Here is a 19109-nt window from a genome sequence, read left to right on the forward strand (position 1 = left end):
AACTTAAAATAAACTAAAACAGAAAAATAGAGATTAGTAAAAGGAGTTTTCTACTCCATTAAAAAAAAAAAGACAAGAAAACCGTGTAGCTATGATTGCTAATTAATTGTAACTCTCTAGGATGCTACTTAAAGCAATCGTGAAAAAGTTACATCAGTGCGCCCATGTAAGGTTTTTCCTTTTTTAACATTGTAGCCATATCAATTTTAATCTTCATTCAAACAAAATACAAAGATGTAATTGGGAAAAATATGAAAAAAATGACTTTGCAATTATTTATTCAACAAAAAAAAAACCTAAGTGCTATTTTAGGAGTGGAGAAAGCTCCGAAATAGTGAATACTGCAACTGACATCTAAGTATCTTTTATTTCAGTCATTTGTTGAGAGTCATCAGTGTAGTAGTTTTCAGTCGGCTTTTTTTTTTTTTTAAACTAGATGGCTTTGAGAAGTTTTCTGAAGATGAAAGTAAGAGCTCTGCATTTGCTGTTCCTGGAGAGAGTGAAGACTTTCATGATGTTCGGGCGCCTACCATAGCTCAGCTTTTACAGGAGAAGACACTCTACTCTTTCTCAGAGTGGCCCAAGGTAACTTTGTAGTTTCAGTATGCATAAATAAAGAATTTAGGTCAATGCTCAGTGAGAACTGAGAGCAACTTCCCATATATTCTCAAGATTTTTTTTCCCCACATCAACATCTGGAATTATATGGCATACTCTAAGGAAGATAAATCGAGGGGGAAAATGGTGTCCCCCTCATTAGAAAAGAGGACTTATTTTAATGAGTCTTCAGCCATCTGTGGATTGTCTTATTGACCGGATTCACAGATCATTCTAAGCTGCAGAAGCCGTAAGAGTTTTCTTTATTTCTATATTTCATACAGGCAGGTGCCAATGAATAAGAAACTACATTTTCTATGTAGCTCTGATTAATTTCTGTAAATTGAACGTTCTTCTGTCATGCTACTTATGTTATTTTTTGATAGACATGAACATTACTTTCTATAGGTATTTGTGTGTTTTAATATACAAAGTAGAAATGTTCTGTACGTCTGATTCTAATGGCATAATCATCCTTTGGAGGGGTCCAACAGTAAAGATCACAGCTCCTTTCCTTTGTGAATGTATGTAGTACTAGTTTCCTGCGTTACATATTTATAAAGGTTGGGACATTTCTCCTTTGAAAAAAATATATTTTAAAGCAGATATTATTTTTAAAAAGACAGAATTGTTGATCTCATTTTATCATTGGCTATTCAATCAGTAACATTCTGTGGCAACCTTCTTTCATAGTATCTACCATATTTTCTTTTATTTGTCTCCCCATCTTGATTCCCTCCTCCTAAAATGCAGTTCCAGAGAGTATCACGTTGGAGAAACCGTTGTTGTTGACATACTTTAGAGAAATAAACTAATAATCTCATACTTCTTTTTAGTGTGCAATCTCTCAGAGATTTAATGCATAGGTTCTTGATATGGTATGTACTGTATTCATAAGAATAACTATGTGTCTGCATTCCCAGGCCTGGTGCATGATGATATTCTTGATAAACAGAATAGTAAATACACAGGCCAATCAATCTCTCAACATCCTATTTGAAAAGGAGTCCTAGGTTGAGTTTGTTCACTAATTTTAGTTTTCCTGAGCATTAACGTATTCAACTAAACGAAGAATATCTATTCTTTGGCAGGATCGAGTGATCATTAACCGTATTGACAACATCTGTCATGCAATCCTAAAGGGAAAGTGGCCTTCTTCCAGTCAATCTTTTGACATACCATATATGATGCCTACTCCTGCCTTAGTCAGCAGTACGTGCAATAGGAGTGGCTATACTGAACCAGAAGTCTCTGAATCCAGTTTCAGCAATGGAATGTTAGCGACGCAACTCCCAAAGGTAAGCTTGGCTGTCCATTCTATTAAAAGTTATTTGTATCATATTTCAGACTCCTGTTCCTATAGAGAAAACGATTGCATATTTCCCGTTTCATTGTACCTTCTATATGCTAATATATTTGGTGTATCAAGGTTATGTGGCAGGTGATGGTGACCATTAATGTGGGCTCCCAGAGTGATCTCATTCACATTATGTATTGATTGTTATTAGTGGTCCAAATATCCAGTTAGTGATATAACTCCTTAGTGAGAGGTTGCATCTCTTTGATGTTTATAGAAAAAAATGTATGGGAGTTCCCTGAATAAGTTGGGAAAATGTAAGATGAAGACTTTGTTAATTTTAATTTAACTTTTAACTAATCCAACTAATTTAGCTTTTAATTTAAATTACATTTGAATGTGACACTACAACTCTAGGAGAGATTGTTTCTTTCTTCAAGACAATGTTCTTAATATTTTCAGCAAAGGAGGGAATAATGGAGAGCAGAAGTCAACTTTTCTAACTGTTACGGGCATGGAGGCATCCCTTTTGTAAAGTGGTGCCATAGATTCTGCAGCTGTACATTTTGTATACCACTAATCATAAAAAGTGACCTTTCTGGCTCTGGCTTTAACCACAGGAAACTTTTCTGGCTCCCACCTTTGTCAAAGATGAATCCAAGCACCGGCAATCATATGAATTTGAAATGGAGAGAGATGCCAAGCACCGGAGTCTTGATCAGCTTGCAGCATCCCACTCCCATCCTTCAGCTGTGTTAAATGGCTGGCGGGATGCAGTAGATCTCTCAAGAGTGCCAGATGGAACTTCAGCAAGCAGCACTCCATTTTCCATGAGCGCAAATATACCTAAGCTAGGGACAGTGAATACTCTGCAGGGCTCCCTTGGCATGGACTTGTCTGGAATCCTTCAAGCAGGGCTTATTCATCCTGTCACGGGGCAGATTGTCAATGGAAGCTTGCGAAGAGATGATGCTGCTATCAGAAGACGACGGGGTAGGAGAAAAAATGTGGAAGGGATTGACCTGATACTTTTGAAGGAGAGAAGCCTCCAGACAGGGCTGCCCGTGAGTACAAATCCCTATACTCATTTGTTATTTTCAGTTTTCTTTGGACAATGGACCAAATTTCCCCTGGGCAATTGTTACACCCTTTGGAGATTTTCTGACTTCGATTGTTGAAAGCTGCTTTGGAGGCCTACACTCGGCAGAAAGGGAAGCCCACTAGCAATAGTTTTTAAAAATCTATCACAGTAAACAACTAAATCCTTCTGGCTTCCTGAATCAAGGATCCCAAGCCCCTGTCCCATAATCCCTACTATTACACTCTTTTGGCCACTGTCACCTCTCTCTCTTTACAGAGAAAATTACTCTATAATATTTGGGAGGAATAAAATTTGAAAAAATTGTTCCGCTTCTAGTTTTTTCTTCCTTTTGTGGCTATTAGAGTGGCTAAAATGTAAGCTAAATTCGTCATCAGAATAAGACTAGTGGTTTCAGAAGATATGGTTGTGTAGATCAAGGTTAAGCACCTACATGAGAATTTAGGACAATGGAGAAATGTAAAATCTCATTAATTCTGCTTTAATTCACAGCTAAACTCCAGACGTGAATCCCTATATCTAGACACAGTCTCAGTCCAAAATAAGATTATTATGATACAGGGAAACACCTCACATTAATCCATGATACAATATTTTTAACCAAGCCTAATTTGCATCTAGCTCCATTTTTTTCTAGATGGAGATTTCCTTCCAATTCTCCAATCCTTCTGCAGGTTGGATGATATTTCTTGCTTAACTGAAGGATCTCTTCCTGGAATGAAGGCAAAAGAACTGAACCTAATGGACTGGGACTCCTTTCTTTTAGGAACTCACCTGAGGAGGTGGCAGTTGCCTGCTTTTGATTAGTTACTTCAAGTTTGAATTTCCCAGGCTTTTCTGTAGGAGGACAGCTGTGTTAGATGTATGCCGAGTCCCTTTGGGGAGAGGGGGCGGTATAAAAATCGAAATAAAGGTAATAAAGGTTGTCAAAAAATCAGAAAAAGTCTTATGGCATCTTCTTGAACATATTTTATTAAAAGCCGTACGCTGTTAGCTGCTGCTAATCGGAAGTGAACTTCTGATTTTTTTTTAATAGGCTTTCCTGGCAAAAGGTTATAGAGCTTTAGCTTTGATGGTTTTAGTCTTATACCTGAACTGTGTGGATTATTTTCTCCTCTTTCAATATACTTTCTGATCATCACAATACCCATATAACTAAAACAGGAAGATATGTCAGGTAGTAATTAGTAATTAACACAAAGAAAACAATCATATATTATATTGTTGTAGTGCAATATATTACATATTTTGAAAGACTGGAAAGTTTTATTATAAGCAAAACAACTCAGACAAATTAATCAAATAGCTCAAAAGTACTATTCCTTGTTGCTTTGATGGAAAAGTCTAACCCAGGGGTGTCCAAACTTGGGAACTTTAAGACTTGTGGACTTCAACTCCCAGAATTCCCCAGCCAGCCATGCTGGCTGGGGAATTCTGGGAGTTGAAGTCCACAAGTCTTAAAGTTCCCAAGTTTGGACACCCCTGGTCTAACCCAATTGTTGACAAGCAACACATAGCAATAGTGAAGTGCTGTAAATCTTTTGGCCATCCCTTACATGTGAAAGGTCCTTCATTCTCTGTATCTTGATAGATTCCAGTGTAGCCAAGAATAACATATGCTTCCAGATACGAGGAAAGGTGTGTATCTATCTTCTTTCCCTCTCCCCCAAAATTGTTTTTCTTTTTCAGCTGCTACTGCTATCTTAATGCATCATATCCCTATTCTGTAGATGTCTCCCTTTAGGTATTAAATCCAATAAAAGCATTAAAGCAATTTGATATTTTTGAAATGTGTCTTATCACATTAATAGAATAAATCTAAGCACAATCGGGGATCCTAATACTTGCTGGGGCTTCAGTGGGATCAAATAATAGCACTTATGTTGAAGGCAGAGAAGGGCTAATTTCTGAAAGTTTCTGTGTCAGTCATTAATCCAGATTAAATAATGACAAATATGATTTTTGAAAGATTAAATCCCTTTTTCCTTACAAGCAATTGTAATTTATTTATATCTACATATATACATATGTAAAATATTAGAATTTATATCTGAAGACTGCCTTTTTTCTCTGTTTCTCCTCCTCATGTTATTCAGGAAGATGAAGGTCAGACCGTAACAAGTAATTCTAATTCAGATGGGCCAGTTATAACTACCTCAAGTCAACAGACAGCTCCAGCTACTAATGTCCAGACAGATAAGATTGTTCCAAACAAGAGTCTTCTGGATTGGCTGAGACAGCAGTCTGATTACACTCTCGAAATCCCGGGCTTTGGCACAGTAAGTGCAAGTTTTGTATTCCAGTGTGGGACAGTATTATTTGGGATTCACTTATATTTACTCTTTCTTTTCCTTTCAGAATTTTATAGAAAAGCCTAAACAGAGAAGGCAGCGTTGTAAAGATCCTAGCAAGCTGGACATAAATTCTCTCACAGGAGAGGAACGGGTGCCTGTGGTGCATAAGGGCACAGGACGGAAGGTAAGTGAAAGTGTTCTTACAAATAATGTTGTCTTTGACTTGAGCCAGTAGAGCTTTTTCTGCCTTTTTTATATATTATGAATAATATATTTATTCATATTATTCCAATCATGTCAGGGTAATTATGATTTAATAGCTGACCAGCTGCTGTAATATTGTAATGCTGTAATACTGACATGATGATGCAATGAGAATGAGTCAGCAGGGTTATTTAACTTATCACTTTAAGAGGCTGTATATATAAGAGAGGCCCTGTCAGGGGCCTATCCATGTATGCTTCCGTGCTATAGTTGATGACTGATTGCCTGACATTGCCTAGTATGTGTATGTATATATTCCTTGTAGATAAACCACTATTTGAAAGACAAACTTCTGTTTACTGTATTTTGCTTCTGGGTTGTCTCAAAATAGTCACACTCTGCGCACTGACAAATCAATCCATCTATCAGCCCACAATCTGGAAATTTTATCTGAGTCTTCATCCATCCATTTTCTTTTAGGGAAGGAAGTGAAAATTCTAAGATGTATCCTTTATTTCATCAATTCAATCCTCTCCTGCGCTTTATGCATTTGAGCTGCATATGCAAAAGGAGTAGCATCGGAATCATTTAAATATAAGTGTCCTCGTCTCCAAGTAAATATGCTTCTCGTGAAAACCTCGGCCTGGGGTTTAAACTGTAGACCCCTTTCTTTCTGAAGTTGGGAACTGCTAACGAAAGATAATCTGATATTTAAAAAAAAATAGTTGGAACTGTAACAATTTAGCATTTAATTGATTATTAAAACCTGGAAAGTTTAGTTAGCTATATTACATGGCAAGCTACAATTATTTGCTGATTAAATTTTGTTGGCTGAGAAAATAGGCAGTATTAAAGTGATTTTCCCGGAATGCATTGTAGGAATTAAATAAAGACAAGCATTAGGTGGAGATTTATACTACCATTGTCATGCTGTAGCCTTAGGAAAGCACATATAAGCTAGATTCTATCATTTTGAATTTTGCTATCACCTGGCAATCTTCTCGTCACATTGTTGAGCTCGTATTGGTTAGTAAATACATATTTACAGTATTTGATTTATATCACTAGGTTCCTTCATAGCAAAATAAAGGTAGAAAATTATTTGTAGAGCAATTGGGTTAAGAATAGAGAGCTCTATTTTTGTAAAAGTTTAATTTTATTTTAAACTGTCTGCTGGACATGATTAGGATATTTTATATTTCTGCCTCTCTAAAGTTTCCTGAGGAAGAACAAATGCTAGTTGCTCCTCCTCTGTAAGAATATTGGTTTAAAATACTGCATCAAACATGTTTCTTCTTTCTGTCTGAAGGGTCTTCCCACATTGTGGCATTCATTAGTACAGAGTAAGCTGGGAAAGTAGATATTCATTTTCTTGTATTATAAGGTAATTAACAGCATAAAATAAACAGATCTTTCTTTTTAAAAAAGATAAGAAATGAGCAGTTGGAAAATAAGTGGAGAGTTAAATGCTTAATTTTGTGGCTTAGAAGTTGTATGCGGAGGAGGTCACTCTTTCCCTGTGTTTTGCAGTTAGGCGGAGCCATGGCACCAGCTTTGAAGGAGTTACCAAGGTGGCTTGATGCAAACATGGAGTATGCTGTTGCAGCAGACTGGTCTGACATAGTTAAGCTTTCAGTAAGTAAAAACATTTGGGAAAATCTGTGCCATTACAGATATTCCTCAATTTACAACCACAATTGGGATTGGAACTTCCCACCGCTACGCAGTGCAGTCATTAAATGACTCGTCACATGACTTCAGCCTATTTTACAATCTTTTTCCCTGCAATCATTAAGTGAAACACTGTGGTCATTAAGCGAATCCACTGACTGTCGGAAGCCGACTTGAAAGCTTGCAAATGTTGAATATATGATCCCATAATGCTGCAACCCAGTGGTGGGATCCTACTGGTTTAACAACTGGTTCGGTGATCGCGTACTTCGGTGTGCGCTCGTGTGCAGTTTTGAGACAACTTGCTTATCTCAGTAGTGCTGTGGAGGAAAACAGCTGAGGCGCAGCAATCCACTCTGCCGCGTGACTCAGCTGAGAAGATATAGGTGAGTAAAGCACAGGGGAGGGCAGGCTGACTCACTTGAACCGGTTCACTCCCAGCTGATTGTTGGAGTTACCAGTTTGGGCAAACCGGTTGTTAAACAAGTAGGATCCCAGCACTGGGTTGCAGCATTCTGGGATCATATATGCACCGTTTACAAGCTTTCAAGTCGGCTTCCGACAGTCAGTGGATTCGCTTAATGACCACAGTGTTTCACTTAATGATTGCAGTGAAAAAGATACCCACCCCTGCTGCAACCACTATAAATACATGCCGGTTGCCAAGCACCTGAATTGTGGTCATGTGACCACAGAGACGCTGACGGTATTAAGTGCAAAGACCAGCTGTGAGTCACTTTTTTTCGGCACAGTGAACTGAACAGTTAATAAACAGTTTTTGTTTTATCTTCTTTTCCCAACCCTTCTATTTTCATGGACAGGTAGAAGAGTTTCTAATATATGCAACTGCAATACTATTTTAATGATTACCTTCGAGTAATAGTTAAATATGAGATACACTGCATGGACAAGTTGACAGATTTGCCTTCTTGCACTGATGGTTCATTTGTATGAACAGTCAGCCAAAATATCAAGTAATAACTTAATTAATTGTTTTCCTCACTAAACTCTTTGGATTTCATTGAGAAGGTATTCTATGATTCATATGATTTCTTCTATTCAGGATTTCATCCTTAATGCATCCCCAAAGTAATCTCAAAGTTTTATAATGACTGCAATAATATTTTTTGCTAACTTTTGAATAAGAATACAACATTTTTACAAGATTTAGATTATTCTGGAAATGAGTGTGTAAGAGACAGAATGAATAGCATTCCAGTATTATTGAGTATAACCTACAATAAAATAGTTGAGGCTAAAGTTCCAAATCCACTTACTTAGAAATAAATTCTAACTCAGTGGGGCAGCTCTGATTAGTTATGCATGCCATTGACCATTGTGTGAAAGAATCCTGGATTAAAAGGACTGCTTTCCTAATCTAATAGCACCTTGCATGTGTTAAAATTTACTCTATTTTAGGGGAAATTGACAACTTTTAAATGAATATATAACTTAACCTACAAAATCAAGGTTCAGATTTCTATGCAAATAGTTTTGTCTTTATGAAAGTCTCCACATTGTCCATAATTTTGAACAACACAGAATGGTATCTGAGAATGTATTCCTTTAGGAAATACAGCTAAGATCCTTGTTAACCTCAGAGTTTTATTATCCTTAGTAATAACTTGTGGAAAATTTGTTTTGTTTTCCATTCTCAGGGTTTTTTACCTGAAAGCAAGTTTCATCGTATTCTCACTGAGCCTGTACTCCGAGATGTCGGACCTCGACGAAGAGGAAGAAGGCCAAGAAGTGAACTCTTTAAAGCTCCGGGTATAGGAGCAGATGCTTCATCTGGAATGGGACCATTATTCATGAATGGACTTATAGCTGGAATGGATTTAGTAGGACTTCAGAGTATGAGAAACATGCAAGGCATTCCTTTGGCTGGACTGGTTGGCTTTCCTGCTGGATTTGCAGCAGTACCTGCTGGTGAGGATGTCAAAAGTACTCTGAGTATGTTGCCAATGATGTTACCAGGCATGGCTGCTGTACCACAGATGTTTGGTGTTGGAGGACTTCTTAATCCATCAATAGCTACTACTTGTACTTCAACTGCTCCAACTTCATTAGCAAGCACAACTAAAAGTGGTACAACACATTCAGAAAATGAAACTGAAGACAAACAGAATACCCAAGGTTCAAAAATAGAAACTGTTTCTGAAGACAAATTGAGTCCTAATTCATTTTCTGATCAGTCAGAACCTGCAATAACAACCAGTAGTCCTGTAGCCTTTAACCCATTTCTTATTCCTGGAATGTCATCTGGACTGATATATCCCTCAATGTTTCTTTCTCCTGGTATTGGTATGGCCTTGCCAGGTCTTCAACAAACCAGACACTCAGAGGCAACAAATCTAGAAAGTCAGAAAAGGAAAAAAAAGAAAACTAAAGGGGAATTAGCAAATGTGGAACCAGAAACACTCTCACTATCTGACAAGGAACATGCTAACAAGCAAAACTGTACAGAACAAATACCATATGTGTCAATGGAGCATGAACGTGATGTACCAGCAGAGGAGGAAGAGGAGGAGGAGTTAAAAGAAATTAAAGATATCAATTAGGTTTTTTTGTTTTTTTTGTTCTGAAAAAAATATTGTGGCTTGTTTCTCATCCCATAAATATTTGTTATTGCTCTTTGTCCCCACTTCACCTTCATAAAAACTGTGTTTCTGTAAGTAATATTATCTACCTAATCACTGGTAAGAAAATTATGGTGACATTTTAATAGTTTCAAGGTCTTGCCATAGAAATAAGCTGTGTTCTAACATTATTGTGGGAGGAATGCAATTCTGGTTAATTTGTCCACTATTCGCCCTTCCCTTCTTTCAAACAGTAGTAAAATATCTGATCATCTCTAAAACTGGTCATCCCTCCCTTCTTCCAAATAATAGTAAGTAAGTATGTGGTCATTCCCAAAACTGCTTGCTTGTGTAAAAGAAAAAAAATGTGGTAAAAGAAAGTGCTTCTTTTAGACAAAAACACAGAAGAACACAGGAAAAGGTTGATGTTTTTACAATGACACTGAATTTAAAAAAAACAAATCTTGTATTTTGGAGTAAAAAGCACAGCTATAGTAAGTGCTAATGTGTATTTTTTGATTTAAAGTATTTCCCTATTTTATCATGTTTACTAGAATAGTAGTATAGACAGAAGTATATAACTAATGATTGAAATGCATATATTCATTTCTTTTTTTAAGGCATTAATAGTAGATATATAATTTCTTCCTGTTCACACTACAAAGTTTTGGAAACAAACTGCTGTAAGGGGAAAGATTACTTAACTTTTATATTTCTAAAAGAAAATCTTGTTTTATGTTTAAGATGCATTTCAGTTTTTTTTCCTTTAGATATCAAGCCCATTTCAGCTCCTGCTGAGAAATTTATGCACAACTTACCTTTATTAAAAAAAATACAGTGGCATGAAGAGGGTTATAATAACTACAATTATTTTTTCAACTTTGTACTACTCATTTTTCACAAAGGCACTTGGCATTTTTCTCCCAGGGAAGAAGAAAGCAATGAAATTTTCTTAAGGGAACTGGACCTAAGTTATATCATTTTTTTCTTTCTTCGTGTAAACTTTGAAAACTCCTTTTTTAAAAGCTGTGGAATGGATTTTTCCATTATAGTTGGCCTTTGGCAGATTGTCAAAGTTTCATAACTTGGCTTTATCCTTCATTTCTTTATCAGACTGTGAAAACATTTTTGCTATTTCTTTCCATTCCTCTTGAGCCCTTGCACTCTTAAATGATATTTCCCTGCATCTCCACATATACGTTTTGTCTTTTAAATGAAACTGTTTAAAAACATATGCCAATTTTTAATGTTAAATTGCACCCAAGAACAGTTCTTACATAGTTATCTTTATTCCCACTCCTGTGTCACTTTTCTTTCACTTGGGCTTGTTCTAATTTATAGCTCGTGATTTGAGACTTGAAAAACAATGTGGTGCGATGTTTAAATGGCAGACCATTTAAAGGGGCTTGGGAGTGTATGCTAGTATTCAGTTTCACACTTGGTTTGTCACAATTTACTGTATTTTTTATTTTTTTCCTTTTACCGTTTGCTAATTTATCAGGTGGTCCAAATGTTTTTGACATAACTATTTCAGTTTGCATTATTTATTTATGATGCTTTTTTTCCATTGTCTTTTATACATTTGGGATTTTAAAGTGTGTACATGTTAAATTTAGCATCTCAAAGAAGTCTGTTACCCATGAATTAAAATTAAGGCTGCATGTTGCGGTGAATTTATACTATTGGGCTGGAATCGATATCAACAAATTACATAATTTGGTTACACTGTTGTAGAACAATTGGATAATATTATAGACCCTATTTAATACAGCTGTATAGGACACATACTGTATGGCTATTGACAGATTTCTTAGAAATGCTGCTATCTGTTTGACTAACATTTTGTTCAGCTTTGCCTCCAATGGAAGCAAAGAGGGTTTTTTCAGCTGTTAAATCCAAAATCAATATAATTTATTTATGTAAAAAAAAATCACTTGATATATTTTTGAACCTTTTAAGTACTAATAACTTTTTATTTAGTAGAAAAACCATGTACTTGCCCTAAATCCTTAAAATACAAATGCTATAAAACTTCATATATCTTGAAAGCCTTACTGTCAATGGATGCAAATCTCTTATCTGGAGTCTACTTGTAATATATACGAATGTTTGGCAGGGTTACATTTATAAGGAACAGGGTTGAAACTGAATTTTAGTTTGTCAGCATGTTCTATATACCTTGTCCTTTCTTTTTTAATGTATGTTTGTAGGCTTCGTTTGACTTTCAATATGTGACCCTTTTGCAGTGTGAAGCTGTTCTGGCTTATTTACAGTGAAAGGCATAAATGGCTTTTTTTCATATCCATTTTAAAAACATATGCAAATTTCTCATTTACTTCATGAACACTCACACCAACATAAATCACCAAAAGATGTGCTGTTAAAATAAAGTGTCTGTGCTTGTACAATGCATAGATTTAAAGGTCAAAATTTTAATTTTTGAATTTAGTGCCTATATTATGTGTTTCTTTTTTTAAAAAAAAAACTTGGCTGAGCCTTGCAAAAAAAAATGTACATACCTTTTTCTAGGAAATCTATTTCTGATTGTTTTGCTTGATTTGGAACTAAACATGAATTGCCTTTTTCTTAGCATGAGCACCGTTTTGGCCTGCAGCTTTCTTTCTTTCATATTTTCTATCTGATTGACCCAAGAATACCCTGCTGTGATAACTGTGTAATGGTTAAAAATAGCTTAGGGTATTTCTCTGATTATAGAATATTTACACATAATTCAAGAAACTAAACACGAGTTACTATTTTTAAGCCATCCCTTACATCAGATAGTACTTTTCTGTGGGGAGAAGCCCAAGCTATACAATTAGAATATTTCCAGTTCATGTATCTATGAATTTGCAAAGAAGTTCATTATTAGGATAATCTTCTAGTAATTCATGCATATCATCCACTGAATTTGCACAGCATGTTTAACTAGCAAGAACAAAATGTGGTAGTTTCACCAGCTGAGATCCTGAGAATCTCTTTGAAGAATGTGCTACAATGAAGATGCCAATAAATGATTTCGATATTAAATTTCCAAAAGAAAAATCGCTAATGAACATGCTTGCTCTGATTTCTTAAATCTGTTATTATTTTAAGAACAGGAATAGTATACTTTGTGTAAGATAAACAGGTTGTCATTCAAAATCTCTGTATGCAACAAGTTAACCAGAATATGAAGATTTAAAAAAAACCCAAGCCTTGGATGACAGGATTTAATATAAAAATAAAGTTGTTATTTAGAATATTCTACTTAAGCAGATATCTTTTAAAAGATCAATTTCATTATAGGCATGGATTGTAAAATTTGTAATGTATAGTAATCACTGCAATAATACATCAACTACACTCAATATTTTAAATGAAAAAATTATATAAGAAATTTGAAGCTGGGTAGGGACTTGAAACTCAGTGATGCACTTTCTCTTAAATAGAAAGAACCTATGAGATTGTATGTTCCTTTATTTATATCTTAATTAGATCCAGTATCAGCTGATAAGTTACTCAGTTGCTATCACATTTGATCTGAATAGAAAACGTTTGAGCATGATAAACATTGGCCCTACCATCAGAGAATGGGTGCAGAAATCTTGCCAAGCATTAATATTGTTTGCTTAGTTTTAACATAATTAAAATTAGCAATTATAGTTTATAAACCATATTTCAGAGTTTATCATGATATGTGTATTCTCACTTGCGCCTTGTTCGGTGATCCACAACTGAGCTGCTGTCTTCCTGCTATTTCAACAAAATAGAAGAATAGAATAGAATAAAATTCTTTATTGGCCAGTGTGATTGGACACATAAGGAATTTGTCTTTGGTGCATATGCGCCCACTGTACATAAAAAGACAAGATACATTCGTCATCGTAAGGTACAGCACTTAATGATAGTCATAGGGTACAAATGAGCAATCAGGAAAATAGTTTATCAGAATAAGATTAAGTATTTACTTCCCATCTCAGAACACCAGCCTTTGGAATGGAATGTATCTTAAAAATACCGTTATTGCTGAGAAAAGATTTTAGATTGTGATCCCAACCCTGGTCTTGGAACCAGCATCAAAACCAGGCAGCTTTTTAAACAGCAGATTATATCACAGTCCTGCTACCTCTCCCTCTCCATCCTGCTGGTCTTTGAACAAGGTAAAGAACGACTCATTTAGGAAAAACAAAAATGTAAGCTCCCTGTATTTTAACTGATCAATTAATTAAATTAAATCCAAAAGCTTGTTGCATATATTCAACTTGGCTTAGCTTCAGATTTCTGTTCAGTTGGGAAGCATTGTGCAGGGGGTAGTTTCTTGAAAATGTGGAGAACTATGGGGAAAAAATCAAAATCATTAAAAACATATTCAACAATGCAGGTGATAATTTGTGTGCACCTTTGGAGGGCAGTCAAATTAATTTAGAATATTAGACTACCCTAAAACATACAACCAATGTGTTATGGCCTAGGACCTAGGTAACTGAAGTATAACAGCAATACATGCAATTCAATTGAATAATACAGTAATTAAGGCACCAAAAAGTTCTAGATTCTTTGTGTTTTCCTTTTCTTTTTTTGATGATGCAGATTGACATATAGTATGAACATTTCCTAAAAATTCAGCAGTACAAGATTCTGTTTCTTTCAGTTATAGTTTCTTCGCTATAAATTATTATTTTAAAAGCAAGTACCCTTTATATAGAAACAGGTCAAGGATGTTTTGCCAATTATTTGGCATTGGAATTATCAAATCCATTAATAAAACAAATGTGCAAAAGGTACATAGATGCCAACAGAAAGAAAAACGAACTACTTGACTTATATATATGGATCCACAGAAGACTTTTAAAAGGCAGATATTTTTTAATATAATTGACAGTTTCTCTCTCTATGGAAGCAGCTATTTTGGTTTTAAATGTAGCATATTGTCTTCCAAAACTGGCAATAATTTACCTAATCCATGTGGGTCTACTTAGATCTCTATAAATCCAGTATATGTTTCTAGATCATTATTACTCTTATAAATGATTTTTAAGAAATCATTTATAAGAAATCAACTACCAAGGGTATAAAAAGGGGGGTGGGCTACATTTAGATGACAATTTCCAATTTTTTAAAATATAAATCATTTATTCATAGACACCCTGATAGACCACAGAAAGTAATTGTTGCTAAGGAAATAGCTGGTTTTCCACTTGTAATCTCAATTGCCATGTGTTTTTTTACAACGGAAGGCTGGTTTCATTACTCTTGATTGGGGAGTTAACTTTGTTTCTTTGTTCTTTATCCTTTTTTAAAACTCATTTTTATTCAAGTCTTACAGAATAAAACAGTGCCAAGTTAAAGAAAAGAGGAAAGAAAAGTAAAGTAGATGCGTGGGTTACAGTGATGGTGAATTTATCCGCCTCAGAGGGTGCTGGTTTGCTCCCTACTCAAGAAGCCGTTGCTGGAACCATGCTTGACAATTTTTGTCAAGTCTCCCACTTCTTTCTAGGAAAGGTGGTTGAAAAAGTTTCAAATTCCAGAGGACTGGAGAAAACAGATTATCTGGACCCATAGTTAAGGGCCTGAAACTTCATTGGTCACACTCCTGGATGATTTGTGGCATGAGTGGGATGGAGGTGATGCATCCATCCTTGCTCTCCTGACCTCTCAGCGGCTTTTGATACCATCATCCATGGGAGTGGGCAGCACAATTTTGTGCTGGTTCCCCTTCCTCTGAGGCTGGTCCCAATTAGTTTTAATGGGGAGCGAGAGGTCCAGCTCATGGCCCCTCCTTTGTGGGGATCTCACAAGGCTCAATGCTCTCTCAGCTCCTATTTAACATCTACATGAAACCATTGGGCGAGATCATCCCCAGGGGATGTGGTGCCACCAATACACTGATGAAACCCAGGTATATCTCCCAGTCACAGGTAAAGTGAATGATTCAGTGGATGTCCTATCACAGTTCCTGCAGCCTGTCGGGGTCTAAATAGGAAACAAAAGACTTCAACAGGGCCTCTCTGTATCGAGGAGTTTATCATCTTTGGTCCTGGATGGGGTTGCAGTATACCCAGGCAGATCCAGTGGTAACTTGGGGATTCTCCTGGATGCATGGCTCCTGCTCAAACAGCAAGTGGCAGCTGTAGCTAAGAGCCTTTGCCTAATTGTACATTGTGCACCTGTCATCCCCCTTCCTGGACAGAGAGACTCTCTATTGTCCACTGAGAATTATGCTGTGATTATCTGCTGATTAGACTATTGCAATGTGCTCTACATGGGGCTACTCTTGAAAAGTATCTGGAAGCTTCAGCTGATGCACAATGGGGTCGCATGAGCCATATTGGGTGCCCAAAGGATGGCATATATAATACTTCGCTCTACGAACTGCACTAAGTGCCAATTTCCTTCTCAAGTCCAATTCAAGGTATTGGTTATCACCTATAAATCCCTGCCCAGCATAGGGCCAGACAATCTATGGAATCAGTTTCATCCCATCAGTCCCTCCCACTCCTTCTAGCAGGGAAGATATGTTGCAGACCCTGTCAGTCAAAGAACTTTGGCTAGCAGGGTCTAGGAAGGATTTCTCTGTTGCTGTCCCTGCAATGTGGAACATGGCACTCAGCCCCCAATCTCTTGACCTTCTGCAAGGTCTGTGACTATGCAGCCTTGTGTACACAAAGTCCCTCTCAAATGTGGGGCTGGCCAGCCATATGAAAACTGCCTATATTAACATCGGCTAACTCCCGTCTTGGAATTTTTCATCTTTTGAATTTTTATTATATTTTTATAATTTTAAAACTTAAATCTTAAAATAATTCTGATTTTAATGTTGATTTTATACATTGTTACATACTGATTATATTGTACAATGCTCAGAGTTCTTCTCTGAGGGAGATGGGAGGTTAAGAAATAGGAAATAGTAATAAAAGTAATAAGTAAATAAGAGAAAAAACAATGGGAAGAGCGGAAGGGAAGACTGGAAGTAAGGAAGGCTTTTGGTCTTTTTTACAGCACTTACAGAGGCATTTTATTTTTTATCCTATCTAAGGTTACATTATGCCTCAGTATTTTCCATTTTTAGCAAAAAGGTGAAAGGTTTCCGGTCCCTAACAAATGTAGTTTTTGATTTTTCCTATTCAAACAAGTCAATTTTGTCATATTTTTCTTTGTTCTGTTTGTGGTTGTATGTATTTGTGTAGCCACCCATTACTTATTTACATCGCAAGAGAAGCCAGAGCTGCAAATGCTGCAACAATGGTGCCCCACGTCTGCCTGACATGTGGCAGAAAGTTCCATGCCCGTATAGGCCTTACCAGCCACCTGCAGACACACCGTGGACAGCCTACAACCCGTTAGATGTCAAGGTCCTCTTCGAAAACGATGGACGTACATCAGCGATGGCGAACCTTTTTTGGCTCGCGTGCCATAAGTGCGGGGAGCGCAGGGGGGTAGTGTTCGGGCGTGCCGCACCCATAATGCAGTGCGCGACCCACCGCGTGCGCATGCGCGCACTACAGGCGCAACCCACCCCATTTTTTGCATGCTTTTTTTGTCCTCCCCAGGCTCCAGAGGCTTTATAGGAGCCTGGGGAGGGCAAAAACAGCCTCCCCCCCCGGAAGCCCTCCGAAGGCTTGAGGGACCTTCATGACGCTTCCCTGAAGCCTCCAGAGCAGTCAAAACAACCTCTGAGCAAACCGGAAGTCCGTTCCCGAACTTCCGGTCTGCCCATAGGGCTGGTTTTTTGCACTCCAGAGGCTTCAGGGAAGCTCATGAAGCCTCTGGAGGGCCTTTGGGGGGGGGCTCTTTTCACCCTCCCCAGGCTCCTATAAAGGCTCTGGAGCCTGGGGAGGGCGAAAAATGGCTTTAAAAAAGGGTGAACTCAGCTTACATCTTAATCAATATACTGTGACCATCTTAACACGTGAATTTAGGTTCTGTCGTAGAATATGTTGGTCTTCAAACTACCATCAGCTTCTTTATTCAAATAAACCAACACAGTTGATCTTCTGGAATGTGTTGAAATGAGAAGATTCTAAATAGAAATTACCTCACCACATACCACCAGGCATTACAAACCAATTGTGCTTATTAAAATAGTAACAAGCTATGAGAAGTAAATTTTAAGATTTTACAAAAAAAAAAAAAAACAACCCCACCCAACTTTCAACTTCAAACGTTTTTCAGCCAAGTTAGCTGGAGAAATAAAAGGAATGTGGCTACAATTACACCATGTCAGATGTGTTTTTGGGTGGAGTGGTGGGGTGACTCCAAACATGGAAACTTGTCAGCCCTTCAAGGTAGATCAGATTAGAAAAGCAGCGCATGCCAATATTATTTTTATTGAAAACTCGGAGTAACTTGCAAATGTGAATATGTTTCTCCCTCCTCTCCCTCTGTGTTCATGAAAATTAGGCAAGGTTTTGTCTGGATGTTTACTTGGATTACAGTTCTGCCTGACTTTTGGCTTCTTTTACAGGTAATTCTCAGGTTACCATGATAATTGGGACCAAGAATGCTGTGGCTAAGCAATGCTGTGAAGTGTGAAATCTTATGACGGATTTGCTGTCCCAGTTGCTGTTGCAACTCCAAGATGTGGGTGGGTCATTTAAGCAGGAAGCTGCAGGATTCCCACTGCAGGAATGCTGTGGGATGGACATGTGCTGTGTGGAGGAGGGATCACTTTGGAAGGCTGTGTGCAGGCCGTGCATAGATCAGGGGGCTGGCATAGGTCACACATCAGTTGGAAGAGGCCTTTGAGGACCAGCAGAGGCTGCCTCCAGACAGAGACCACATGCTTGAAGGCAGGAGCAATTTATTGGAGTGACTTGCAACCTTCTGTGCTGATTTTCCCATTGACTTTGCTTGTGGGAAGCTAGAAGGGAAGGTCACCAATGGCAATTATAACTGTAGCATCCTGCAACATAGTAATCATAAGCCGGGCACCTGGGTCCTTGCTTATGATCAGAAGCCCCAGGGAACTGCTGTAATGGTTTGAACTTCCAGGAATAGTCATATGTCCATGTTTTCAGAACCACCACAACTTTCAGTTGTTACCATGGATTTAAGCCAAGAATTACCTGTATCTAACTGTGGTCTCAGTAGTCTCTCTTCCTTCTGTTCCAAAAAGGTGATTCATTCTGCCCATTATGTAACTAGGTCTTACCAAATTTAGAATATCAGGTTGATTGGAACTGCCAGGATGAAAATGTTTTTTCTTTCTTTTGCAGGTAGTCCTCAACATACAACCACTCTTAGTGAGGACTCAAAATTACAATATTGAAAAAAGTGACTTATGACTGTTGTAGCATCCCCCACCCCCGGTCACATGATCAAAATTTGGACATTGGCAACCAGCATGTACGGTATTTACAATGTTTGCAGTTGTGTGATCACCATTT

At 37.3% G+C, this 19109-nt stretch overlaps 1 protein-coding gene across 7 annotated transcripts in view; it reads left to right on the forward strand.

Moving 5' to 3' along the window:
- CHD6 (chromodomain helicase DNA binding protein 6) overlaps window positions 1–11777 on the forward strand; it is a 137677-nt gene extending 125900 nt beyond the window's left edge. For all 7 annotated transcript variants that reach the window (XM_081949077.1, XM_081949074.1, XM_081949079.1 and 4 more), the window contains 7 exons: window positions 437–585; window positions 1689–1895; window positions 2515–2958; window positions 5090–5272; window positions 5352–5471; window positions 7022–7126; window positions 8821–11777. In XM_081949077.1, coding sequence (XP_081805203.1) covers window positions 437–585; window positions 1689–1895; window positions 2515–2958; window positions 5090–5272; window positions 5352–5471; window positions 7022–7126; window positions 8821–9723 — 2111 coding nt within the window. In that variant the 3' untranslated portion in view covers window positions 9724–11777. The remainder of the gene's footprint in view (window positions 1–436; window positions 586–1688; window positions 1896–2514; window positions 2959–5089; window positions 5273–5351; window positions 5472–7021; window positions 7127–8820) is intronic.
- The last annotated feature ends 7332 nt before the right edge of the window (window positions 11778–19109 follow it).

The sequence above is a fragment of the Natrix helvetica genome, assembly GCF_964273705.1.
Source record: "Natrix helvetica genome assembly, chromosome: 3".
NCBI lineage: Eukaryota > Metazoa > Chordata > Lepidosauria > Squamata > Natricidae > Natrix > Natrix helvetica.